Source organism: Phascolarctos cinereus, unplaced genomic scaffold (genome assembly GCF_003287225.1).
Source record: "Phascolarctos cinereus isolate Bilbo 61053 unplaced genomic scaffold, phaCin_HiC Scaffold_2;HRSCAF=192, whole genome shotgun sequence".
Lineage (NCBI taxonomy): Eukaryota > Metazoa > Chordata > Mammalia > Diprotodontia > Phascolarctidae > Phascolarctos > Phascolarctos cinereus.
The window spans coordinates 371,441,925-371,469,909 of record NW_027555625.1 but is presented as its reverse complement, the minus strand read 5'-3'; the positions used below and the strand labels follow the sequence as shown (position 1 = coordinate 371,469,909).

At 40.3% G+C, this 27,985-nt stretch overlaps 1 protein-coding gene across 5 annotated transcripts in view; it reads left to right on the top strand.

Annotated features, from left to right (window-relative positions):
* The window catches only part of SIL1 (SIL1 nucleotide exchange factor), a 264,597-nt gene that overhangs the window by 81,253 nt on the left and 155,359 nt on the right, over positions 1 to 27,985 (top strand). For all 5 annotated transcript variants that reach the window (XM_021005078.2, XM_021005077.2, XM_021005076.2 and 2 more), the window contains one exon: positions 4,544 to 4,679. In XM_021005078.2, coding sequence (XP_020860737.1) covers positions 4,544 to 4,679 — 136 coding nt within the window. The remainder of the gene's footprint in view (positions 1 to 4,543; positions 4,680 to 27,985) is intronic.

The window sequence follows — 27,985 nt, the reverse complement described above, 5'->3', positions numbered from 1 at the left end:
CTGAGCTTTAACAGATGCACAATTAACAAAGGCGTGCTGATGAATTTACTTAAGGACTTCGTGTTATTAAGTCCCTTTTGGATAATAGTCCAACCAAATAGATGAGCTCTCAGAGCAATAATTATTCTGGCCCATTTATATTAGCTCTATTGAGTCTAGTCTCAGAAAAAATGTTAATACTGACTTTCATCAACAGAAGCTGCTTTTATCCTTATGGCTGTTCCTAAGCTGTATCCATTTGTCATAATCTTTCATCATGTGCTAAGCACAAGTAGGAGTTGAAGTGTCTTTTCTCTCATACCATAAAAATTGCTGTCCTGGTGGCATTTAAAATCCAAATTATGCAGTCAGCCACCTTCACAACAGTAAAAATGGATTGTTAATGATATATTCATGGGTGCCCAGAGCCCAGGCTAACAGTACCAACAACCTGAAATTGCACTTTCCCAAAGGCATTTGTGCAAACCGTTGAAAACCTTTCAGAAAGGCTGAGTGTGCAGATTAAGGAAGGCTTCTGCTTCTTGTTCCTCAATGGCCCTAGCCTCCCTTTCTCACACCTTCTGGGGGCTGGGTGAAATCCTACAAATCTGATCCTTGAAGGATGGTCAGGTAGTATAGAGGAGTGTAGAATACAATATAATAAAATATATATTTAAGTGCCTGCTTTGTGCCAGGCACTGGGATAATAAGCCCTGGGGATATAAGTAAGAAAAAAGACTGTTTCTGTCCTCCAGGAGCTTGGGGTCTAATGTAGGAAGACAACACACACAAAAGGAATGGAAAATGAGGTGGGGGTGTGTGGGGAGGGTGGGGCCTGAGGGGAGAGATACCCAATGGGGTGGGGGGGAAGAGGGCATCATCTTCTGGAGTTCAGACCAAGTAGAACTGCTGATGGAAAGTGGAGAGTTAGCCCAGTGAGAATACAATTGTGTCTGAATGTTGTCATCCATGGTGAAGGGACTGCCCACTGATACAAAGTTCAGGTTTATAAATTGGCAGCTGCCTGAATATTGTAATCTAAGAGGTTTCCATACTTAAGTATCTCTTTGATTGGTTTCATATTTGGCCTATTATTCCACCAGGAGAGATTTATTCCTTTAAATGAAAGCTTGGTCCCCTGTTAAAATGTGAATGTCCTTGGAGGTCTGGAAAGTATTAAGCCATTATCATCCCTTAACTTCATAAAGAGTAGTTTATCTGATTACTTTTCTTCTCACTGCTAGTTGAAAGCTGGGCCTGGAGAGTATAAGAAACAGGCGAGAGGGCATGTCTGAGTGGGGGGATTTTGGAAACCAGATAGTCAGTAGAGGGGATAGAGGGTTATCATTACATTCACATAGAACTTACATTCACATAGAACATACATTCTGTGTTAGAAAGGACAGTAGAGATAATCTGTTCTAGCCATCAAATCTTATAGATGAGGAAATAGTACTGGAGTGTGTGTGTGTGTGTGTGTGTGTGTGTGTTTATTTTCAGTTCCAAATCCTCTGTCCCTCTCCCAACCCATTGAAAAAGCAAGAAATATGATATCTTTAATACATATGAAGTCATGCAAAACATCCCCACGTTAGTGCATTGTGGGGAAAAAATGGCAAGAAAAATAAATACATTTATTTCATTTTGCATTTTGAGTCCATGAGTTTTCTTTCTGGAGGTGGATAGCATTTTTCATTGTGAGTCCTTTGGATCGATCATGGATCATTGTATTGATCTGAGTAGCTAAGTCTTTTGCAATTGATTATCATTATAGTATTGCTATTATTGTGTACGATGTTCTCCTGGTTCTGTTCACTTTGCATCAATCCATTACAAGTCTCCCCAGGTTTTTCTGAAGTCAGCCTGTTCATCATTTCTTTCTTTCTTTCTTTCTTTCTTTCTTTCTTTCTTTCTTTCTTTCTTTCTTTCTTTCTTTCTTTCTTTCTTTCTTTCTTTCTTTCTTTCTTTCTTTTTTAATTAATTTTGATTTATCAAAATCACTTCCATATGCTTTTGAGTTTCAAATTTCTCTCTGCCTTCCTCCCCACCACTCTCCCCAAGACGGCATACAATCTGATATAGGCTATACGTATTTTTATTAAACATACTTTCACATTAGTGATGTTGTAAGTAAGAATTAGAACTAATAGGAGGAACCACTAGAAAAGGAAACAAAGCTCAGCAGAAGAAAAAAAATAGCAAATAGTATGCTTCGATCTGCATTCAAACTCCATAGTTCTTTCTTTGGATGTGGATAGCGTTTTCTATCATGAGGCCTTTGGAGATGTCTTAGATCCTTGTATTGCTGGGAAGGGTTAAGTTTACCAATATTAGTCATCTCACAACATGGCTATTATTGTGTACAATGTTCTCTTGATTCTGTTCACTGCAGAGTACCTCAGAGTTCTTTTAATTTGCATTTCTCTAATTAGAGATATAGTGCAGTTTTTCATATGACTATTGATAGCTGTGAGTTCTAAAAATTTATCATTTATTCATTTTTAACATTAATTAAAAATTTTTTTAGTTTTGAATTTTCTCCTCACCCCTGTTCCACCCATTGTGAAGGAAAAAATGTGGTATCAGTTATACATATGAAATTGTGCAAAACATATTTCCAGGTTAGCCATGTTGTAACAAAAAAAAAATCAAAAACAAAAACAAGAAAAATAATGTGAAAAAAATTTGCTTCAATTTGCATTGAAACTCTATCAGTTCTTTCTCTGGAGGTAGATAGTATTTTTCATATGATTTCTTCTTCTGAAAACTGCCTGTTCATATCCTTTGAACATTTTTCAATTGGGGAATGGCTCTTATTTTTATAAATTTAACTCAATTCCCTAAATGTTTGAGAAATGAGATCTTTATCAGAGAAATTTGCTATAAAAATTTCCCCGTTTCTTGCTCTTTTTTTGGGCCACATTGGTTTTGTTTGTGCAAAAACCTTTTAATTTAATGTAATCAAAATTATCCATTTTACCTCCCGTGATATTCTCTGTCTCATGTTTGGTCAAGAATTCTTCCTTATAGATCTGGCAGGTAATTTTTCTGTGTTCCCCTTGTTTGCTTATGAGTACTAGGTTATTTACAAAGTGCTTTTACTTACATTACCTTGTCAGAGTCCCATGATAATCCTGTGAAGTGGTTAGTGCGAATTGTACCCTAGTTTTATAGAGGAGGAGACAGTCTCAGAAAGGTTACTTTCTGCAGGCTCATGCTGGTTTGTGACAGAGTTGGGAGTCCTTGGTAGGACCTCCTGGCTCTAGAGCTGGTCTGTTATACTAACTACGCTGTGACTGCAGGGTCATAGTTGGTGAGATGGAAGAGACCTTGGAGGTGATTCATCTAGTTCAACCCCTCTCTCCCTCTTCTTTGTCAGTAGAGGAGATTGAAAGCCCACAGACATCAAAGTGGCTGATCCAGGTCACACTGATTATAGTAAATGACAGAGCTGGGATCTGACCCCAAAGCTTAGAACTCCAGATCTAGTTTTGTGTCCGGGGCACCATGAGTGGTGCTTCATAGAGTGGTCAGTTTCAGTTACTTGTGTTTGAGGCGGGCTGGTTTTTCCTCAAGTAAACCAACTTAGAGATATACTTGTGAGCCCATTCACAATAACTTGCTCCCCCAGGTTTGGACTGAAAATCACTGAATCCAATCTCTTTCTGCCTCTTTGCTGCAAGCCTCAGATTAGGACAGGAAAAAAATTCTATGGGGGGAGGGAGAAGGCTTGAAAAGAGGAAAAAAAATAGTATTTTTTATTTCAAATCTCTGTCTCTAACTCAGAAGTGCTGCTGATCCTTTCTCATTAATCTTTTCTAACTTTCCAGGGGAGAAAAGGAATAAAGTGTCACAAAACTGATTTTAACCTGGCTGTTTTTTCCTCTTCAATGTGATTAGCCTCCTACCCTCCTTATAGTCAGTCAGTTTATTAATACCTACCATGTGCCAGGCCTCTGGTAGGCACTGAGGATACCCTCCAGGAGTTCACAATCCAGTGGCGAAGACAATAAGCAAACAAGTATACATAGAAACTGTAGATTTATGATAAATAGAAAATGACTAAGAGAGGGAAGGCACTAGAATTAAGAAGGATTTGGAAAGGTTTGGAAGAAGAAGAAGATGGGATTTTAGTTCGAACTTGAAGGAAGCCAGGGAAACCGAGAGGTGGCAGTGAGGAGGGAGAGAGAGGAATGGAGGCTAGCCAGAGGACATGCCTAGAGCTGAGATGTTGATGTCTTGTGGAGGGAACAGCCAGGAGGCCAGTGTCTCCTTATGAGAGAGGGCATAAGCAGGGGGAGCGTCACCTCGAAAGGTGACATGGCTTTTGAACAAACATCTCTCTTTGGTTCTGGATATACCTTTTATGACTGTATTCCTTACTGGAGGCACTGGGTGTTTGAATTCACACCACGTCTCAGCCACTCAACCATATTCTTTCTACTCATCCTCGACATGTTTCATCGCCGGTATGGAAAACATGATCCAGTAGAACCCTAGAGTCATGTTCTCTCTGCCACCCAATTATAGTGGGTCACAAATTATATATTTTTTTTAAATACAGAAACATTTCTCACTGTCCAGTCCAGAGAAGAGCAATATCCAGGAAGAAAAGAAAGAGGCAGTGTCAGAGGAAGAACTTGACAGTGAAGACCTGAATGTGTTTTATCCCACAAACCAATGGCAGACCCTTCAGCCAGGTAATGGGCTTAATTCCAGGCCTAGGCAAAGAGATCTCACACACAAAAAAAAAACCCAAACCCCCAAAAAACCAAACCCTAAAAATATACTTCGAATTGAGCCTGTGTATTCTTTTTGATCTTGAGAGTCCAGTTTTGAAAGGAACAGTTTCTCTTTGGCCTGCAGGAGGGGAATGATGCTGGGTGTGAGGCGGGTGCTGGTGAGGGGGGGCGTGGCAGGGGGGAGGTTCAGGGGAGGTTGAGGGGAGGTTCGTTATCCAGCAGAACAGAAATTCCAGTGTTTAAGTGCCCTGGCAGGCAGGTGGTGGGTGGGCTATGCTTTCTGAGCAAGTGATTGAAAACTTTCTTTCCTTGCAGTTCTAAAGCACAGGAGAGGCAAGGACATGTGCCTCTCTTCGCAAATGCTATTTTGGTCTCTGCTGTTCAGCTCTTTGCTGCCGAAATATTGTTCACTGGAGAGTCCTGAGCATTGGTGCAGGGCAGGATTGTTCTGCGGTTAAAGGGACCTGTGTCTTTCACCTGTTTTAGGTGAAAAGGCGGATTCCACCTTTGAGGTGGACATTGTTTTTAGTTGGAAGGCATCCCCTGAGGTAGAGGAGGCCTCGACCTTCAACCTGGCCTGTGCCCAGGGCCCAGAGAAAATCACATAGTGAGACTGAAACTAAAAAGTTCAACTTCTGTCTCTTCTAGCTCTTTTTACCTTTTAACAGGACTGTGGATCTAGGGGGAGGGAAGCACCCTCAAGTTCCCTTTAATCTTCAGGAAATGGGTTTAGGGATCATCCCCGCACTTAGGGGTAAGCGACCCCCTAGGATGACAACTCAATCTTTTTTTTGTCTTTTTTTCATTGTATAGAATATTTACCCAGAGAAAAAGAATTGGTTTTTTTCCCCCTACTTCCAATTTAGTGTGAATAGTTGGACTTTGAGGAGGAAGAGGAAAAAGTAAGTTGCCATTTCTCATCTGGAACTGGTGGTGTGTCTGGTCTGCTATATCGTTATCTGTTGGATGGGGAAGTGTCGTGGTTGGGCCCAGTTGGATAGATGGTAGCTTTTTTGTAGTTCTGTAGAGAAGGGTTGTACTTATCCATTAAGTGTGATGCAGGTGTGTGCGTGCCTTTGTGTGTGTGTGACTTTGAGCTCTTTCTCACTGGCACTTGTAGTAAGTAGTATATGAGAATCTGTGTAAACATTATTTATTAGTGCCGATTTAATTTTCCTCTTTGTCCCGAGTTTCCCTTTGTATGCTCTTTTGAAACGGGAATGAGAACACTATATGTAGGAACTGTTGATTCAGCCATGGAAATTATATTCTGCAGGTAATAAGGGGCAGTTGCAGTATTGTAGAAGGATCCCTCTTCGGCTCTCATTTTTCACCCCTATGGTTGATACTTTGCTATAATTCTCAGTGTCCTGTGTAGACTCTTCCTCTCAGCTGGAGCGAGGTTGAGTTGAGAGCCCTTATGGTGGCAACAATGTAGTCTAGCCAGTGGTCCATTGTCCCTGGTTCTTGTTGAGTCCTTGCTTACTATAATTCTCTGTGCCATAGCAGTCATCAGTGTTTACTTTGCCATCTTGTTACATTTGTAAGAATATAGCTCATGCTGAGCCTACAGGCAATTCTTATAATGGAGCAATGATGAAGCAGCAAGCCCAGACAATTGAGGACAGAGCTAATGCTGGGTGAGGTCATGTTTCAGGAACTAACATGTTGGATCCTGGAGCTCCTCTGACTTTATATTCCCTGCTTTTTGTGGTGCTGATTTTCAGTTGGGGGCAGGAGGGGAATGAAGGGGACTCTTGGATCATAGCTGGACAACAGCGTGATGTTCCTGCAAATGCAAATGACAAGGTCATATTTTGTCCAAAGAGTTGAATACCTTGAAGAAATAGAAATGAATATCTCTTCTCTGCCCCTCAGGAATACAAGGTGGCTTTATAACAGAGAAATAGGAAACAGCCTCATTGTGCCCTTATAACATGTCAGCTTTAACATCTGGGGTCTATCTATTTCCTTCAGTCTTATAAAAAGTTGATCCAAACCCTGTTTTTCATTTAGTCTGGAGCTTTGTGCCACCTTGACCCTACACTCTTGTGTTCTAATTTCTCAGAAGTCCTTAACAACTTTTCCTTTCTGTGGTTTTCTTTACAGCTTTCTAATAGGCTACAGGCCTTTATTTTTACCGGGATCCTCAGAAGTTAGGGATTGAAGTATGAACTCTAGAATCACAGAGGTGAAGCACTCTTCATTTTGTGTCTTCCTATTCCTGTCATGCCTGGCGTGATCTTACCTTGCTGTCTGCCCATCCTGAAGAGTTCTTTAGCTGTACGGAGAAAAGTAGAGGCAGTGGATGAAGCTGGAGAGCGCATAGCCTTGGGACACTCTCAGTGTCTGTGTTACCTTGGGAGGGTCTCAGTGTTTACAGATGGAAGCGTGCTAATAAAGAAAGGTCCTTTTAAGTAAGAGCATATTTGAGGTGGGTAACAAGCTGTGAGGTCCATTGGGGACATAAATTTGCAGTAAATTGGAACCTCTTATATGTGCATTCACTCTATGTGGCCCCCCCCTTCTCTGTAATCAAAATGTAATTATGAACTTTACATTCAGAAATCTTCTTGGCAGCGATCAACAGAACTGTCTTCCTCTGGGGAAGTGGAACTGACTCAAGTGAAGGAGAATAGCTCATCCCACTGGAGACCACTGTAAACTCCATGCTTGATGGACTAAGTAGGGAAATTTTCTCCTGCTTAATCCTCAGGCTTCACTCTCAATTTAGGGATCCCAGAAGATGGTCATGTGATCTGAAACTTTCAAGGAAACATGAGGGTCAGTGAGTTCTGTGGCATAGAGGTAAAAACGTGTGTGGTGGTCATCAGTTATTCTTTCTTTCCCTGAGGGGAGAATGAAAGAATAGGGTTAAATGTAAGCAGGAAAAATTCAGGCTGTTTTTAGATTCTACAAAGGACTCTTCTTGCAGTGGTTGTGAGACTCAGGTTACTGAGTCTGTTGTTGAAGGAGTCTTATTAAATGATTTTTAAAAGAGTAAATGACTGGTGTGTAGTATTGCCAGAAGGCTAGGGATTCAACTGGATGACCTCCTGAGGTTTCTGTCAGTTCTATTATTCCATGAATTTAGTTCTAACTTTGTATCTCTAAGCCTATTATAATAGCCTGAGGACATACTGAAGCAAATAGTTGCTCCTACTATGCCACAGTCTAAGAAAGCTGATTTCCCTGGAAAATAAAGACTAGATATGAGAAATAGAGGTAGGCTGTGGTCAGTGTTATGTTCATGGGGAAGAACCTCACCATACTTCCTGTGGCCCCAAACCTCAGAGACTCCAACAACCTGCAGCATCACCCTTCAGAGGGTATACCTGGAAATCTTCCCCCATCCATTCCCCTTGTCATTGTATCACCAGAACACTTCTGAAAAACAATTTCTGACATTCAAGTAAGCAGCCTCCTCCTGTTTTTTCTTGTTCCTGGAAGTGATTTTCCTTACTTTTCTGGTTTATTTTGGGAGCTGTCTCACCTAACAGAAAGTGTTTGAGTGTAGATAGAGTGTGAGACATTCACAGTCATGAGGAAGGACTGTGTAGTGCTTACTTTCAAGGGGTGCTGAGTATAGAGTAGCAGCCTGAATGACATTTGTCCCAAGACTTGACATGCCAGCTGGGGTCTTACCATGGTGTAGAGTATAATGGGATTATTAGTTACCGTACCTTTCAATGAAGCCTAAATTTGCGGGTTTTTTTGTTTTTGGTTGCCGAATTACATAGTTGGCTCACTGAGTCTTGCTGTCCTCTAAAAAACACAGTTTTTTTTTTCAGATGAACTGCTTTCTGTTTGGTGGTCCTTCCTGTCTTGTACTTTGACATTAATTTTGTTTTGAACATGGGTTTTACATTTATTCCTGTTAAATCCATCTAAATATATTTAGTCCAACATTCTAGCCTCTTGGTCTTTTTTGGATCCATATGTTCATCCTTTGGGTTAGCTTTTCCTCTCAGTGGTTTGTCTTTTGCAGATTTGATAAGCATGCCTTTATCATCTTAAGTCATGGATAAAAGTATTAAACAGCTCCGAGCCAAGGACAGATCTTTGGGTGCATTCAACTAGAGAGACTTCCTTACATGCTGACATTGAGCCATTAACAACTACTGTTTGGATCTAGTCATTCACCAGATTTTGAATTTTTCTCACTGTACTTCTAGCCCATATATATCCATCTTGTCCACAAGGGTAGCTCGAGAGATTTTGTCAAATGCTTTACTCAGATCTAGATAAGCTACTGTACATATTTACAGCATTTCCTGATCTATCAGTCTAATTACCTGTCCAGAAATGTAATCAAATTAGTCTTCTGTCTTGTCTTCTTCTTGACGAAGCCATGGTGGTTCTTTGTTTTCACTGCTTTCTTTTCTAGCTGTTCACTAATTATCCCTTTAATAATATATTCTAAAATTTTTACCAAAAATCAGATTCACACTAACTGGCTTCGATTTTGCACATTTCACTCTTCCTATTAGAATATGAACTCATTGAGAGCAGGGGCTGCTTTTTTGCATTTCTTTGTGTCCATAGAACTTAGTGCAGTGCCTGACACATAGTAGGTGCTTAATAAATGTTTGTTTGACTTCCCTCTTTGGAAAAAATGGAACACTTGCCCGTATCCATATTCTAGTGGCTCCTATACTATTCTTCATCATCTTTGAAAAATGATGAATAAGTGCTTGCTGTAATGTGTTGATTTATTTTGATTAACTCTCCTTTTTGCTAGGGAGAGTTCTATTGAGGAGTGAGGGGGTATCATTGGGAAGTGAGCTGATGTTATAAAAAAGTTATTAAAAAATCCTTTTAAAGCCTACTAACAGAGACTTAGCAGTTAGTACTTTAGGATGTATTTCATCTGGGTCTGATGACTTGAATTCATCAAGGGCAATTAATTCTTTTATCTTCTTATGTATTGGGTTTTAACTTCCTATTAGCTATTTTTCTTCTGTCCTTTACAGTCAAAAGATGATTCTTCTTAGAGAAAACAGAAACAATCATTCATTATCATTGTCCCATATGTCCTGAGTAGTGGTCTTGTCTCTTTGATTATCCTTGTTTTAAAAAACAAAAAACAAAAATATATATATATATACATGCATATATACACCCCTATATATATGTATCTATCAATAATTTCCAACATAGCTATTAAAAGCCCTTGTTTTTGTTGTTGCCTTAGCATATTTTGCAAGCTTCAGTTCAACCTGAGATTTAGTATTTCTAGCATTATCTTACACAGAGTATTGGCCGCATTTTGTATTCAAAGCCTCTTTGCAGGCACAAGCGTGATGTGGTAAGTTCATGGTCAGGGGCAGCAGCTGCTTTGTCCCTCAGCTCAGCCTTGGGTGAGCACTAGTAAAGCCTGCTGGTCTTTTAGCAAGACTTGTCAGTCCTGATAACTCCTACTGTCCTTTTGGCAGTTTGCATGCTTACAAATCATATTGCCCTGAGGAATTTCAAAAGCAGTCTTAGAGATTATGAGCTACTGGGCAAGAGAGTGAAAATATTAGTGACGTAAGTGGTATTTTTCATCTCTACTGCCCATAAGAACCCACTATAGATTTATGCGGTCTAATCACAATTGGGCCCTCACAATAAAAGGCAGTCCTGCAACTTCTTCCTATTTGATTCCCTATCCAATTCAACAACATCCCTCCCTGAGGATCTCACCTTAAACTCCTCCTCCCACTCCCTAATTGCAGCCTTGCTATACTAACTTCTGCTGCCACAAATCCCATCAGTGCACAGATCTTGTGATTTCCTTCTTCACAACATCCCCTTCTTTCCATTTCCTTCATCACTGCCCTAGTTTAAACCCTCACTCCCTTTTGCCTGTACCATTTTGCATTTGTCTTCTTATTCAACTCCCAACCTCAAATTTCTGTCCATGACAGTCTGTCTTCCATGATAGCTGCCATTATGAATTTCCTAGAATATAGGTCAGGCCATATTGTGTCTCTCCCCCCCCCCCCCCCGAACTTCAGTGGTTCCTTAGCACCTTTAAATAGGAGCTCCTTTGTCACTTGAAACTCTTAAACTTCTTGGCCCCTTCTTTTTTCAGTCATGTTATACATAACTCTCCTTCATGCAGGTTGTGTTCCAGCTATACTGGCATACTTGGTGCTCCGCACCTGTTAGCTCAGGCCCTCTGTCTGTGTTTTTTGGGACTAGCTTTTTGTCAAACTCAGAAGGCTCTCCCTTCTATCCTCACCTCTTAGAAGACGTGGCTTCCTTTAAGACAACTTCAGCAAAACCTTCTACTGGAGGCCTTTCCTAGGCTTTCAAGTTTCTGGTGCCTTCCCCTGTAAGGCTACCTCATGTCTTTTATGTAGGTATCTTATGTGCACTAATTTATGTACATGTTGTTTCCTGCATTAGGATATAAGCTCCTTGCAGGTAGGCCCTGTTACAGTTTTTTCTTTGTATCTTTTGCAGTTAGCACAGTGTCAGGAACACAGTAAGTATTTTAAAAATGCTTATTGATTTGTTGATTTGTTTGGGATGTTGTTTATCTTGTTCCACATAAATGACTTGGAAAAACAGCAGACCTCTCACTTCAAGTCAAAATGAGTTCATGATTTAGATATAAAGGCTGATACTATAAGCAAACTGGAAGAGCAAGGAATAGATTACCTGTCAGATTTATGGAGAACAGAAGAATTCATGACCAAACAGGAGATAGAGAACATTACAAAATGTAAAATGGATAGTTTTGATTACATTACATTGAAAACTTTTTGCACAAACAAAGCCAATGCAACCAAGAGTAGGAGGGAAGTAGAAAACTGGGAAAGAATTTTTGCAACCAGTGTTTCTGATAAGCTCTTCATTTCTAAAATATTTAGAGAATTAAGTCAAATTTATAAGAATACAAATGATTCCCCAGTTGATAAATGGTCAAAGGATATGGACAGGCAGTTCTCAGATGAAGAAAATAAAGCCATCTGAAATTAAAAGAAGAAATTAAAGCCATATGAAAAAATGCTCTAAATCACTATTGATTAGAGAAATGCAAATCAAAACAACTCTGAGGTACCACATCACACCTATCAGAGTGGCCAACATGACAAAACAGGAAAATGATAAATGTTGGAGAAGATGTGGGAAAACTGGAACACTAATGCACTGTTGGTGGAGTTGTGGAATGATCCAACCATTCTGGAGAACAATTTGGAACTATGCCCAAAGGGCTATAAAAATGTGCATACCCATTGACCCAGCAATAGCACCTCTAGGGCTATATCCCCCAAAAGAACATACAAATGGGAAAAGGACCCACATGTACAAAAATATTTATAGCAGCTCTTTTTGTGGTGGCAAAGAATTGGAAATTGAGAGGACGCTCATTAATCAGGGAATGGCTGAACAAGTTGTGGTATATGAATGTAATGGAATACTATTGTGCTGTAAGAAATGATGAACAGGCTGACTTCAGAAAAACCTGGAAAGACTTGTATGGTCTGATGCTGAGTGAAGTGAGCAGAACCAGGAGAACGTTGTACACAGTAACAGCCATGTTGTGCGAAGACTAATATTGGTAGATTTAGCTCTTCTCAGCAATGCAAGGATCTAAGACATCTATAAAAGCTTCGTGATGGAAAATGCTATCCACATCCAAAGAAAGAACTGTGGAGTTTGAATGCAGATTGAAGCATACTGTTTGCTACTTTTTTTCTTCTGTTGTTTTGTTTCTTCCTCTTTCTGGTGATTTGTCCTATTGGTTCTAACTTTTCCTTACAACATCACTGAAAATATGTTTAATAGGAATGTATAGGTATAGCCTATATCAGATTGTGCACCGTCTTGGGGAGGGAGGTGGGAAGGGAGGGGGAGAAAAATGTATAACTCAAAAGCTTATGGAAGTGATTGTTGATAAATCAAAATAAATTAATAAAAAAATTTAAAAAAAAACAAAAAAATTTTTATTGACGTCTTTTAAAAAAAATATCACTTACATTTTTCAAAATGACCTCTCCCAATCCCAGAGAGCTAAGTAACAAAGAATGATAAAAGAGCTCAGCAAAACTAACCAACACATCGACCAAATTGACAGTAGGTATATTGTTCCTGGACCCATAGTCCTCCTACTTCTTCAGAGAAAGGGAGTGGGTGGGAAGAAGTGCATTTTTATAGCTCTTCCTAAGCCAACCTTGGTCTTTATAATTTCACAGCATTCACTTTGCTTGTTTTGGATTTTGTTTCAAAGATTTTAGGTGCTGGCATTCCAACACCTAGTGTGTTGGACTTGGAGTCAGGAAGACCTCAGTTCCAGTCTTGCTTCTGATACTTTTTTAAAGTTTTTTTTTAATTTTTGATTTTTTTTATAGATTGTTATTTTTTTACAATTTATTTAAATATTTATTTTTCATTTTCAACATTTACTTCCACAAGATTTTGAGTTACAAATTTTCTCCCCTTCTCACCCCTTCCCCCACCCCAAGATGGACGGTGTGTACTCTTCCCGTAATCTGTCCTCCCTTCTATCACCTCCCCCCGCCCCCTTCTCTTATCTCCTTCCCCTTCTGTTTACCTGTAGGGTAGGATAGATTTCTATATCACATTGCCTGTATATCTTATTTCCCAGTTGCATGTAAAAATAATTTTTAACATTTGTTTTTAAAACTTTGGGTTACAAATTCTCTCCCTTTCTCCCTCCCCACCCTCATTGAGAAATCAAGCAACCCGATACAGTTTATACATGTGTAGTCACGCAAAACACTTTCATGATAGTCATGTTGTGAAAAACTAACTATATTTCCCTTCATCCTATCCCCCCCCATTTATTCTATTCTCTCTTTTGACCCTGTCTCTCCTCAGAAGTGTTTATTTCTGATTACCTCCTCCCCCAATCTATCCTCCCATCTATCATCCCTCCCCCTTTTCTTATCCTCTTTCCCCCTATTTTCCTGTAGGACAAGATAGATTTCCGTACCCAATTGAGTGTGTGTGTTATTCCCTCCTTAAGCCAAATCCAGTGAGAATAAGATTCACTCATTCCCTCTCACTTTCTCCCACTTCCATTCCATTGTAAAAGCTTTCTCTTGTCTGTTTTATGTGAGATAATTTACCCCATTCTACCTCTCCCTTTCTCCTTCTCCCAGCATAATCCTTTTTCACCCCTTAATTTTATTTTTTAGACATCATCCCTTCCTCTTCAACTCGCCCTGTGCCCTCTATCTGTCTATCCATCCATCTGTCTATCTATCCATATATATATTTTTTTCCTTCCAACTGCCCTAATACTGACAAAGGTCTCATGAGTTACTAATATCATCTTTCCATGTAAGAATGTAAACAGTTCAACTTTAATAAGTTCCTTATGATTTCTCTTTCCTTTTTACTTTTTTTCATGCTTCTCTTGAGTCTTGTATTTGAAAGTCAAATTTTCTATTCAGCTCTGGTCTTTTCATCAAGAATGCTTGAAAGTCCTCTATTTCACTGAATATCCATTTTTTTCCCCTGAAGGATTACACTCAGTTTTGCTGGGTAGGTGATTCTTGGTTGTAATCCTTTGACCTCTGGAATATCATATTCAAAGCCTCTGGTCCCTTAATGTAGAAGCTGCTAAATCTTGTGTTATCCTGATTGTGTTTCCACAGTACTTGAATTGTTTCTTTCTGGCTGCATGCAGTATTTTCTCCTTGACCTAGGAACTCTGGAATTTGGCTATAATATTCCTAGGTGTTTTCCTTTGGAGATCTCTTTCAGGAGGAGATCTGTGGATTCTTTCCATTTCTATTTTACCCTCTGGTTCTAGAATATCAGGGCAGTTTTCTTTGATAATTTCTTGATAGATGATGTCTAGACTCTTTTTTTGATCATGACTTTCCATAGTTCAATAATTTTAAAATTATCTCTCCTGGATCTATTTTCCAGGTCGGTTGTTTTTCCAGTGAGATATTTCACATTGTCTTCTATTTTTTCATTCTTTTTCTTTTGTTTTACAATATCTTGATTTTTCGTGAAGTCACATTAGCTTCCATGTGCTCCGTTCTAATTTTTAAGGAAGTCTTTTCTTCGGTGAGATTTTGGACTTTCTTTTCCATTTGGCCAGTTTTTCTTTTTAGGGCATTCTTCTGATTGACTTTTTGGACCTCTTTTGCCATTTGGGTTAGTCTATTTTTTAAGGTGTTATTTTCTTCAGTATTTTTTTGGGTCTGCTTTGTCAAGCTGTTGACTTGTTTTTCTTGATTTTCTTGCATCACTCTCATTTCTTTTTCTCAGTTTTTCCTCTACTTCTTTTACTTGCTTCTCAGAATCCTTTTTGAGCTACTCCATTGCCTGGGACTAATTCATATTTTTCTTGGAGGCTTTGGATGTAGGAGGTTAGACTTTGTTGTCATCTTCTGGTTTTATGTTTTGCTCTTCTTTGTCACCAAAGTAAGATTCTGTGGTCCGACTTTTTTTGCACTGCTTGCTCATGATTCCAGCCAATTATTTGTCTTTTAAACTCTTTGTTAAGGTAGGTTTGCTTCCAATGTGGAGAATGTACTATCTCAAGCTTCTGGGGTTTTGTGCAGCTGTTTTCAGAGATAATTCTAAGGAACTGTAAATTTTCAGTTCTTCCAAAGTAGTATGATCAAGGGCGACGTGTTTTCTCCTTTCCTGACCTGGGCTCTCATCTATGAGTGACCACAATCACTCTTTTCTCCCTTGGAACTGTGAGCGGGAGTCTCTCTCCACTGCCACCACAAGCTCCACCACACCAATACTCCTCCTTGCCCCAGATCCAAGCAGGGGCAAATCAAGAGAATTCTGCCTCAGTTCCAGGAGAGAGATCCCTGCAGTCCCCCTCTGATCAGCTGCTTCATCCCCCCCTCCGTGTTTGGGCCGAGAGCTCTGGAAGTAGCGGCTGCCCTGGGGCTGCACTGGGACTGGGGCTGGACCAAGGTCCTCCCTCCCTGAGGTCTGACAGACCTTTCCTACTGACCTTGTAAGCTGTCTTGGCGTTTGTGGGTTGAGAAGTCTGGAAATCGAAAGAGCTGCCTGTGATGCCCTGGGACCTGCTCCTGGTTAGCTGAGGCCTGGTAGTAGAGGGCGTGGTCCACACTGAACTATGCTCCTCTCCCAGCCTGGAGCAACAGACCTTTCCAATCAGCCATCCAGGTTGTCTCAGACTGGAAATTTGTCTCACTCTGTCTTTTTGTTGGTTCTGCTGCTCTAGAATTTATTTAGAGCCATTTTTTACAGGTATTTGGAGGGGTTTGGGGGAGAGCTCAAGCAAGTCACTGCTTTTACTCTGCCATCTTGGCTCTGCTCTCCTCTTCTGACAGTTAATAGCTGTGTGGCTAGTGTTTAGTTTAACCTCTTAGCCTCCATCTTACAGGGTTATTGTGAGGATAAAATAACATTTATGTTGCTTTACAAACATCAGAGCCATATATAAGTGCTATCTCTTCACTTTTGTTTCTGCAGTCTTTATATTGTTTTCCTGGTTCTGCTTACTCCAGTTTGATCAATTCATATAAATCATCTTATACTCATCAGTATTCATTACATTTATGTATTGGTTTGCCATTCCCTCAGGCAGTGGACTTCTCTATTTTGTTTTCCGTCCCTTTTTTGGGGCCACATGGGACCTTTGCTTTCATCATTGACCTCTTTGGAATATAGATCAGGAAGACTGCCCCTGGCCCAGATGGCTAGGGAAGAGAGTGAGGCTGACGACATTGTACAACCCTGCCTCACTTAAATCCAGTTCACTTGCAAGTCAAGACATCACCCTCCTGATGTCATTTGGTCCTCTTTGAATGAAGGACAAACAACAACAACAATCTTTGGGAAATATGTTTAGCACTGGGCTCTCTGGCTTGAGGGACATTAACACGTTAGTCACTTTTCAAAGAATAATTCCAAATTGCTTTCCAGAATGGATAAGCCATTTCGTAGCTCTGGCAACAGTTCATTGGTGTTCTTGTCTTTCACAGCTCCTACAACATTGCTTATTCCTGTCTTTACCAATTTGCTGGGTATGAGGTAAAACCTCAAGAGTTGCTTTGGTTGGCATTTCTTTTATTATTAGTGATTGGGAATAGTGTTTTATGTGTTTAGTAATTTCTAATTCTTTTGAGAACTGTTTTCTATCTATCTATCTATCTATCTATCTATCTATCTATCTCCTTGGACCACTTATGTATTGTGTGTGTTTGTGTTAGTTGCCTATTTATTTTGATTATCATACTCTTATCAGAGATTTGGTATGAATCTACTGCTACTCTTTTTATCTGAGTTGTCTTAATTTTGTTCTTGCCAAAATTTTCAATTTCATGTAGTGTGAGAAATGATTATTAATAACCAGCATCTCAGTGAGAATCAGAGCTTTCCCCCCTTCTTTCAAAGTCCTGATTTTAAGTTCAGTTTTTAAGAACATTGCTGATGATGAGATTGGGCTTATTTTCGGTTCAAAGTCCCACCCTGGAGGAAGATACTGTGTTCTGCTCAGGCTTGGGTAGGGTAAATATTCTTTGAATTGATAGTCTAAAGTTATGGGTGGTCTGGTATAGAGATGCTTTCCCCATTCAAGAGATACTTAGCCCTTCATTTTAATATAGCCCACCTCCAGATTAATCAATTAGATTTGGTTGCTGTTTGATGGAACACCCACTGTTCCAAGGGTATATAAACCCTGAGCCCCAGCCCAGGATTGTCTTTGGTCTAAGAGACACCCAGATGACCATCCTTTTATTAGTAACCTGCTGGCCTTGTTAATAAAATGATTAAATTACCCAGAAACCATGTCTCTGGAACCTTTTTGAATGTCACAGTAGTCCAATTTATCTGCTTTATCTTTTGTGACCACCTTTAGGCCTTGTTTGATTAAGAATTCATCCCAACACTGAAGCAAGGGGCAGCTGTCTAGGTTCAACAGAGAGAGTGCTGAGCCTCAAGTCACTTAACCCTCTGTCTGCCTTGGTTTCTTTTATTGTAAAATGGAGATTATAATATTATCTACCTCCTTAGGTTGTTACGAGGATCAAATGAGATAATATTTGTTACAGTACTTAGCATAGTGCCTGGCACTTAGTAGGTGCTTAATAAATGCTTATTCCCTTCCTCTTTCTCTGTAACTGTGAAAGGCACTTCTAATTTTTAGACTAGCCTTCAGAATTTGAGTCACATCCATTTTGTGCTTGTAATGCATAGTGTGAGATGTTAGACCTCTTTGTTGTTAATGTGAAGTCTACAAATAGCTCAGTACCCTTCAGAGGTACTCTGAGTACTCTGCTTCTAATCTCTATTTCCTCTGACCATTATTGTCTCTGACACACACACACCCACCCACCCCTTCTAAGCTCTGTTTCAGAATTCAGGATTTCTTTCCTTGATCCCCTACCTCACATTCTTTCACTTGTTTGTTTATGACCTGTATGACCTTGGGCAGATCTCCTAACCATTCTTGCCTACATTTCCTCTTTATAATATGAGAGATTGGACTAGGGGGATATCTAAGGTTCCTTCCATTTATTTTTTTTTTTAATAAATTTTTTGTTAGCTTTTGTTTTCCACATTGCCAAAATTTCCTGCAGTATTTCTCTTCCCTTTTCCTTCCAGATAGCCATCCTGTGTAACAAATAATATTTTTGGAGCCATAAGAGAAAAAAAAAGTGGAAAAAACCCAGCAACCAAACTTATCAGCATACTGAAAATGTATAATATGTGCCATGTTCCCTGACTGTGGGCCTCCTGCTTCTGCAGAGGGGTGGGCACAGTGGGGAAATCTCTTTTGGACTCTGAACTCTCCTTTGAAGCCTCCCATGCTTGTGCTCGTAACTTTGCTACATTCACTTTGGATATTTTTGGTGGTTATTCTTCCTATTCGTATTGTTGTAGTGCTTATGCATATATTGTTTTTGTTGTCTCTACTTACTTTATTCTATAATCAATTCATGTAGAACTTTCCATGCTTTTTGTATTCGTTATTTCTTATGATAGAGTAATATTTGATCACATTCATATATCACAGTTTGTTTAGCCATTAACAGTTCTCCAATCAGCAGGCATCTATTTTGTATCCAGTTCTTTGCTATCATAAAATATGATGCCATACGTTGTGTATGTGTTTGCTGTGTAGGTGGATTTGAACGATGAGGTTTCATAAAATCATAACCTCCAAAATAGAAGTTCTTAACCTGCTTGGTTATGCAGGTCTGTGGACCCCCAAGGGTCTCTAGATAAATTTCAAGGTGTCTATGATTTTGACGGGAAAAAATATCTTTAATTAAATTAGTCTCCCTTGTAATCATATGTATTTTGTCTTATATAAAAGCATTTTAAAACTTTCTGAGAAGGGGTCCATTGGCTTCACCAGACTGCCAAAGGAGTCTGTGATTTAAAAGGTTAAGAACTTCTGCTCTAGGGTTAGAAGTTACCTAAGTCCAACTGTCATTTTGTCCAAGCACCTTATTTTACTGATGAGGCTACTGAGGTCCAGAGAAGCTAAGTCCTTTGGTCAGGGTCACATAGGTCATGTCAATAAAACAGCTAGGATTTGATCGGAGGGCTTCTTATTCCAAATCCAGGGTGTTTTCTACTACACAAAATTGCTTGGAGGGTGGAAAAACATCTTGGCTCCCCTTCCTCTTTCAGGTAAGGTCCCCATTATGCTATCATCAGGTCTAGAACTAGAAAGCACCAAAAGATTTAAGAAGGAATTAAGATTTTTGGTCAAAGATGATTCTGTCTATTTCTTCCCCTGTAGCTCATTTTATAAATTGGTCTCATGGTGGTAGATACCCTCCAGAATCTCCTCTTGCTTCCTTTCTTTAGGCTGAATATGTCCCTTATCCTACTTTAAGGTCTACCCTTTTAATGAACCAGTTTTCTTTGCTTGTGAAATGCCTAGGGGTTAGCATAAAATGAGGCACTTCTCTATACCATTTAGCCATATCTGCTACTGCTACTGTGTTGGCTGAAAGGAGATTAGCAATGTTTCCTAGCATTTATTTATTTATGGAAATTATTGATGGGCGCAGGCCTGGCTTTTCTTATTGACCCATATCATTTCAAAGTGACTGAGAGAACTTGTGAAATATTGACTTTAGCAGAAAGAACCAGCAAGATAGAAGCACTCAGCCCTTGGAGGAACATGTTCATTTGAAATAAAATTAAAAAAAAAAAAACAAACCCAAATCACCAACAACTGATGTGAGCAATCCAAGAATTATAGAGCTCTAGCCATCTGGTCAGATCATTGCAGATTTGCATGGGAATGAGGAGGAAACCGAAGTTTAAAAACATCATTTATATTAAAGGAACTACACTAATTTCAAGTATTTAGGATAAGAGACTTCTGCATGTAGGCCCTAGGCAACCTTTTAAGGGGAGCAATTATGGGTGGAGGCATTCATCTATAAGTCTCTTAACTAATGGGCTGCCATTCAATTCAATTCGCCAGACATTGAGGATGATTATGGTATGCTACATATATAGCAGTATTTATAAATCAGTCTCTTGCTTACTATAGACAAGGCACTGGAGATGCAAAGACAAGAACAACAGTTCCTCTTCTCCAGGAGCATGCGTTCTATTTCTCAGATACAGTGTATGTATACATAGATAATTAAATGCAGGGTAATTTGAGAAGGGAGATAACTTTAATAACTAGGGAGATCAGGGAAAGTTTTTGCAGAAGTGGTGGCAGCCTGAGCTGACCCTTGAAAGAAGATAAATGATATAAAGGGTTTGAGTTCAGGCAAATGACATATAAAAATGTGCAGCGGCAGTATTTGGAATGTCAGCATGGGGGAACAATTCATTGATTCACTTGGGTTAGTATTTTTCAGTGTCTAGGGGAGACTACTAAGAAATAAGGCTGAAAAGACAGGGTTTGGATCTAGTGTGGAGGCCTTTAAATGCCAGGATAAGAAGTTTGTGTTGTATCCTAAGGCCAGTAGGGTTTTGAAGAAGGTTTTTAACAGGTTGTGACTTTAGCAACAGAGTATCTTTCATGCAGGACAAAGTGATTGGAGAGCTGGAGAGGATGGAAGCAGGAAAGCCAGTTAGAAAACTTGAAGTAATCCAAGTGAGAATTGATAAGACCCAGTAGTGTGCTAGTGGCTGTGTGCTTGCTGAGAAAGGTACAGACAGGTAATTTGGAAGTAAAATTGACAAGATTTGGCACCTGATTGGATATAGAGAATTGGGGAAAGGGGAGAGTTGTGGATGACGCCAAGGTTCTAAATTTGGGTGACTAGGAGGATGGTAGTGACCTTGCCAGAAATTGGGAAGTTTGAAAAGCTTCAGATTTAAGAACTCAGTTGTAGACTTGTTGACTTTGGTGTGCCAACTGGACATTCAGGTAGAGCTGCAACAGGCAGTTGGCTATGAGAGACTGTGTTCAGGAGAGAGATTAGTGTTGGATTTATAGGGGTTTTTTTTACTCATTTGTCTACAGATTATCACAGTTCAGATGAACTGATAAGATTGTCGTCATAGAATAGGATAGAAGGAGGCCCAGGGTAGATTGATGAGGGATTATTTACACTTAGATGATAGGTTGATAATTCAGCAGAGAAGAGTGAGGAGGAGTAGTCAGATGGGTCAGAGGAGAAGCCGAAGGGTCAGGGAAGTAAAGGTAGGGACTGGTGGTTAGTTTCAGGAGGAATAGTGAAGGATTTGAAACATTTTTTGTGTCATGGATCCGTTTGGCAGTCTGATGAAGACTGGATTTCTCAGAATATTTTTAAATGCATAGAATAAAATATATAAATTTGTAAAGAAAAGCAATTATATTGAAATACAAGTATCAAAATATTTTAAAGAGACAAGTTCACAGAGCCCAGGTGAAGAGCCCCTGATATAGAGAGACTAAAGAGAATGGGACTGAGGGAGGTCGTTATGTTTAGTAGTTAAGAGATTGATAGTAAACTGGAGAGGGCAGTTTCAGTTGAGTGATTAGGTTTGCAAGCCAGGTTCTAAGGGAGGAGATTATGAGACACTGAAAGTAAATGACTTCCTAAGAGCTTCTCAATGAATGGGGGAGGGGGAGGGAGTTAGAGGATCATAGCTTGAGAGGATGGAAGGGTCAAGGGAAAAAATTTTAAATATTGTGAAAAAGGGGCCTGGTGATAACTGGGGGGTTTCTGAGCCTGAGCGGGTAGAGAATAAGGTAGATAGGAAGTAGGCAGCTAGAGTGTCAGGCCTGGATTCAGGAATATTCATCACCTTCCTGAGTTCAGATCTGGCCCTCAGACACTTACTGGCTGTGACACTCTGGTAACCCTGTGACCTAATGCTATTTGCCTCAATTTTCCTCACCCGTAAAATGAGCTAGAGAAGGAAATGGCAAACCACTTTAGTATCTCTGCCAAGAAAACCCCAAATTGGGTCACAAAAAGTCAGACATGACTGAAAATGACTGAACAATAACAAAGAGAGGAAGTAAGATGAAACTTAGATATTGTAATCCACAGTGTTGCTTCTGGTTCACCTGTGGCTTTGAGGCAAATGACCATGATGAGTTTTTTGTTTTGTTTTATTTCTTGTTTGTTTGCTTGGTTCAGATTTCTCAAACTGCAGACAGAGGCTATATGTACAAGGCCAGAGGGAATTTTTATTTGTTAAAGACATTTGACTATTTAGGTGTGAAGGGTGCCACAAAGATTTTTATGAACCTGACTTTATTGATACTTCGTCAGTCATATGATGTACCTTGGTCTTTTGCCAGCTCCCCAAGATGGAGTCTTCCCATAGCTTCTCCACTCCATAGTCTGATTTGGCCATTCAGATCAGCTTTTATGACCCACTCACAGGGATCGATCAAGCTCCTATATGTAGTCCTAGAGGACCTTCTTGGTCCTTGGGTGTGGCCTTTTGACTGAGTACAATTTTTACAGAACAAATTCTTGTAAGAGGATTTGTGCTGTGAAATTTGAATTCAATCAAAGGGCTGCACTTGAGGACCTAGAGAGCCACATGTGGCCCCAAGGCCACAGGTTCCCCACCTCTGGATAATTGATAGGGCTTAGCAGCTGCTCAGGTATGGGTGGTGAGCAAGTTGGGAGGATGGTGGTGTCCTTGATAGTAATAGGGAAGTGCTGCAGTGTTTTTCCTTACTTCTACCCCCAGGAATCTCCTTTCCATTTATCCAGAGGTCATAGGGATGTCCTTGTATCTGTTTCTATAACCAAGAAGGCCTAGTTCCTTATTTAGACACAGTCATTGTCCTTGATAGGCACATTGCTTATGGTGTTGAAGTGGGATCCCTTCTGGGAAAGTTTGGTAAGATCAGTAGAATTAGTCTTTGGCACCAATTTTCCCCACCTTGTAGTGCTACCATTCTTTTTTCCTGTTATCTAGTACTGTAATAGTCTCTTGATTATAAACTCTGTCCTCAAGAAATAATGTGTTATTTATATATTTCCTTTGTATGAATTTGTCACTGTTACCTTTCAGAATTCCATCTTAAACCTTGTCTTGTCTGTAATGAAAGACCTTAGGCTTTGTTCAAGAACTCTCAGGTATCTTGAAACAAGTTGGCTAGTAATTGAGTGGAGGAAAGGAAGCCTTCTTAGCATTTTTGAAATTAGACTATGTAGGATGGATAACTTTTAAGGTCTCTTCCAATACTAACATTGTATAATTTTAGGTAATTCTATATTCCAATCTGCATTTCAGGTGAACCCTGGGAAAGCAGGTAGGAAAAAACTCCTATCAGTCTTTCATTCTGTCCTAATGCTCTTCTCTGACCTCAGCCAGACTGTTTTGTTCTCTGTAGTGGACTAGGGAGAACAAGTAAATCCTTTAATAAATCTGCACCCTGTGTAGACTGAAGTATGTTTCCCCCCCTTTCTTTATTTTTCTTCCTTTTTTTTTCAACAGGGCTGATACAGAAATGTGTTTTAAATGAATTCACATGTATAATGGATATCATATTGTCTTCTAAGTGTGTAGGGGAGGGGCTGGGAGGGAAGGAGAGAATTTAGAGCTCAAAATGAAAAAAAAAGGAATTAAAAACATTATTTCTGCATTCTGGCATTTTTGGTTTTATTGTTCATTCCTCAGCTTCCAAACATTTGTTAGATATTGTCTGCAGAGACTTTTTCATCCTTGATACTTTAGGGCTTAGGACTTTGGAAGCTAGTGCAACGTGGGGGAATGAGCGTGATCTCTGGGGCTGTAGCCCTGGAGTTGGAGTCAAGACATTTGGGTTTGCATCCTGGTTCTAATTTTTTTTTTTCCCCAGCCAAAGACAAGGTTTATTAGAACATCTGCCATATTGGGCAGGCTCTTAAGGAGTCTGAATGTTAGTGAGCTATTGGCTAGATTATAAGAATCTAAGCTGTGGCCAGATTGTAAGAATCTGAGCACCTTAATGGAGACAAGGTGGACCGTATATACAGAAAGACTGTGGGAGGGATCTAGGAGTGCCTAGATCTACTAGATGTAGTTTGGGGTGACTGGAGGAGGGGTCTAAGGAGGATCTGGATGGGAATGGCCAGTAAACTGGTGAGAGTTGGGAGATTGGATGTAGCCACAGTGAAAGGCCAGTTGATGGGATTATAGCCTCAGGCAAACACCAGAGAATTTGGCCTCCTGGGAAAGTCCAGGGTGGTTTCTTTTGGGGGTCTAGCTCCCATCCTCATCATTCTTCCCTCAAACAGATGGGACCCAAATTCTTTTGAGGTAATAGGTGAAGGTCTTGGCTTCTGAAACTGCTTCCTGCTGGCAAGGGAAGTAGAGCTGTCCCCTCGGTAGAGCTGTCCCTACCTCGAGGGGGTCCCAAAGAGGAGGTTGACTGGAGCTGAGCACAGGCTGCATCCAGGGAATGATGGGGGGACATTGGCTGGTACCCACTGTTTGCTATCAACTGTAGGTTGGTAGTCTGTATGTAATGGCCTATAGTCTGGAAAACACAAATCTGTCAGAAAAGGCTACAGGGCCCAGATATGACAGGATAAAATATCCTTATCTCTGTTTGGATTCAGATAATTCAGTTTTCCAACCATGCGTATCAAATCCACCTCATAGCCAGACTCAGGAATAGCCAGGTGGGTAACATTCCTTTTCAAAGGAACATAATGGGGAAACTGAGCCAGGAGGCTCCCATTCTTAGACTGAGGCTAAAATTGTCCTCAGCTTTTCCCGATGCTGATTTCCCACATTCTCTGAGTAGCTTATAGCATTTCTCTCAGATGGTGGATTGATTATTAATGGATTATGACCCATTAGACAACTCAAAATAAAATTCTATGAGCTTTTACCTCAAACAGCAAGTTTCACTAATCACAGCTTAGGAAAAACTTTTCCAGGTTTACATCTCAAACTTAAATTTGTCCTGGTGTAAAAAGCCCATCTTTAGAGATTTCTATACACTTTCAAATTCTCAGCAAGCCATAACCCAAACAAGCTTTTTGGCTAGTTTATACATTAAAACAATAACCAACAATAGTCAAATTATTTTAGCAGGAACTAAATTATGAAAAGTTGCTTGACATAACTGATAGAAAAAGTTCACGAATTTGAAACTTGAAACAAACCCGTTACTAATCAGGTGACTTCAGTTTTGTTAAATTTATTTCCAAATTATTTTACACAGAGAATCAGCATCTCATTATTAACAGTTAAAACTACAATTTTTAAAAGAGTCTGCTTACCCAAGTTTGGAGGCTAGCTTCTTTACCTCGAGTAGGATGTGCTGAACCTGGTGATGCTTCCAGGCAAAGGTTGCCAGTGGGGCCAGTGCTGTTTTTACTGCCCCTCCCTCTCCTTCCTTTCCCCAGGTGGGGGAGGGCAAAATCAAAGGTGAGGAGGAAAGGGTGAAACTCTCTTCTCCTCTGAGAGGTATTAATGGATACCCTCTTGACTTAAAGGAAGGGAGTGGGAGAAAGGAGTGACCAGGGTTGTAAGGAGGAGTTTCAAAACTGCTTAATGATCAATCACAAAACCTCCAGAATCTGCCAAGATATTTTTAGCTGTTCTGACTTCTCCCTGTAACCTCCAGGAAGGAGGATTGAGGAGTGTAGAGGGAAGGGAGGAAGGAAGCCTCAGGGGACCAAAAGGCAACTGCAGTTTTCTCCAATTCCCTAGCGCTGAGAGAATTGACAGAATTGGCCATACACTTCCAGATAGGGCATCCTTCCTTGTCCTCTATGCTGCGGAAGGCATACCCAGGTCCATGGCCTTGAACTGGCCCAGTGGACCGAGAGCCTGAAAGCATCAGGCCAAATTTGAGACAGTCCCATAACTGTCTGCCCTAAAAGCACCTCTAAGCCTTGGTGCTTGGAGAGCAGCCCTAACTGCAGAGCAAGAAGGGTGAGGGGGGGGGGGGGAGGCGTACATACCTTCCAGTCTTGGCTCAAAAAGAAGTTGGGGTTAGGCAGTTTCCCTGTACGGGCCACCAAAATGTTGAGGTTTAGGGGTTTAGAGGTGCTGGGACCCCAAAAGAATTCAACGCCAGCAGTCTTTCAGCCAAAGACAAGGTTTATTAGAACATCTGCCATATTGGGCAGACTCTCAAGGAGTCTGAATGTTAGTGAGCTGTGGCCAGATCGTAAGCTTCTGAGCCCTGGCTCTAATACTTTTGAACTGCTTGACCCTTACCGAATCACTTCTCTCTTTGAGCCTTGGTTTCTTCCTGGGGACTTGACAGGTAGTGGTGCAGTGGCAGTGGCGTTGGATGAGGAGACAAGAGAAACCTGGGTTGAAACTTGTCTTTTATGAGGAGGTGACCATGAGCAAGTCACTTAACTTCTTTGACCTTCAATGTCCTCATTTGGAAGATAGGTATAATCATGTCTATCTCACAGATTATTGAAATGAGCAAATGATCACATGATAAGTCTTTAAGTCTTATAGAGCATATGGATATCAACTCTCCTTCTCCTCTTCCTCTTCTTCCTATAAGTCCTCCTTCCCCTCCCAGGTCCACTTTCTCTTCCCACTTCCTCTCCCTCCAGTCTCTTCCTCCTCCTTCTCTCTTGTTCTTGTGAGAGAAGAGCTTGGTAAACCACAAAACTTTCGATAAAGGTGAGGTGGTGATGGTTATAATTATTGTAATTATACAATTTTTGCTTTGGCTGCTCTGGGAGAGAAGAGGGTTATGTGGTACTAAATGTGTGATAGCCTGAAAAAAGAGGGGACAGAATTTATACTAACCATTGGGTAGTGTATCTGTCTATCAGCCCACATGTCCTTGTTCACCCTCAAAAAATCAGACGCTACATTCATGTTGAGTGCCTGTTGCCAATTTTTTAAAAAATTTTTTTGGCTAGGCAATGGGGTTAAGTGACTTGCCCAGGGTCACATAGCTAGTAAGTGTTATGTGTCTGCGGCTGGATTTGACCTCAGGTCCCTTCTGAATTCAGGGCCGGTGCTCTATCCACTGTGCCACCTAGCTGCCCCCAACCTGTTGCCAATTTTTAAGCATAGTTAGCCACTCAACATTCTACTGTTAAGTCCACTCAGTAGTCCTAAAGGGGAACAAATCCAGGCTGGCAGTGACCAGCTCAGGAAGGCAAGGACCCCTATGATTGTGTTGGGAGCCAAAGCCAATTCTGATTTGAGACTGTCTGGCTGTGGTTCTCAGAGTGAACAGCAGCCTATTGTCATTTGGCACTGGAATACACCTACCCAGGTTTTTATTCACCATTTGTCCTAATGGGGTGGGCCATGCTCCAGTTTGTAAGCTGGAAACTTTGGTGGAAATGGAGAGCAGCTGTTTACCATCCTCTTTCTAATAATGAAACATTTTTATTTCTGTGGCATATGTGCTTAAAGTCAGGAGGTCCCTTTCTAGTCTTGCTTATCCAATTTCCTTTAGCCTTTTCTCTTAAGGCAATCAGGGCTACTTAGTTATATGGCACAATTTCTCCAACCTTCACTGTTGGACTTATTCTGCTCAACCTTGGATGTAGTAAAAAATGGCATGGTTTTTAAGTCTGCAAATGATTCAGAGTGGTGAGGGATAGTGATGATACAGGATCACAGAATTTTAGAATATGAGCTAATATCGGAGTCCAACCCACAACTCTTAAAAAAAGGTATCCTCACCTGTGACATACATACTTGCCAAGTGTCAATCCAGTCCCAGCAAGTAGACCTACTTGTAGTTTGTATTACAGTATCTGACAGTCAGGATCCCTAAAAGAGCTCAACAGAATGGAAATCTTATGGAGAGCCTGGATTTTTTGATAAAGGAAAAGTTTTAAACAAAATAAACACAAAAAGATCTTAATAGGCTATCACTAAATCTAGTAAGATAGAATTTTATGGGAATAAATCTAAAACCCCACATTTAACTTAACAAAATA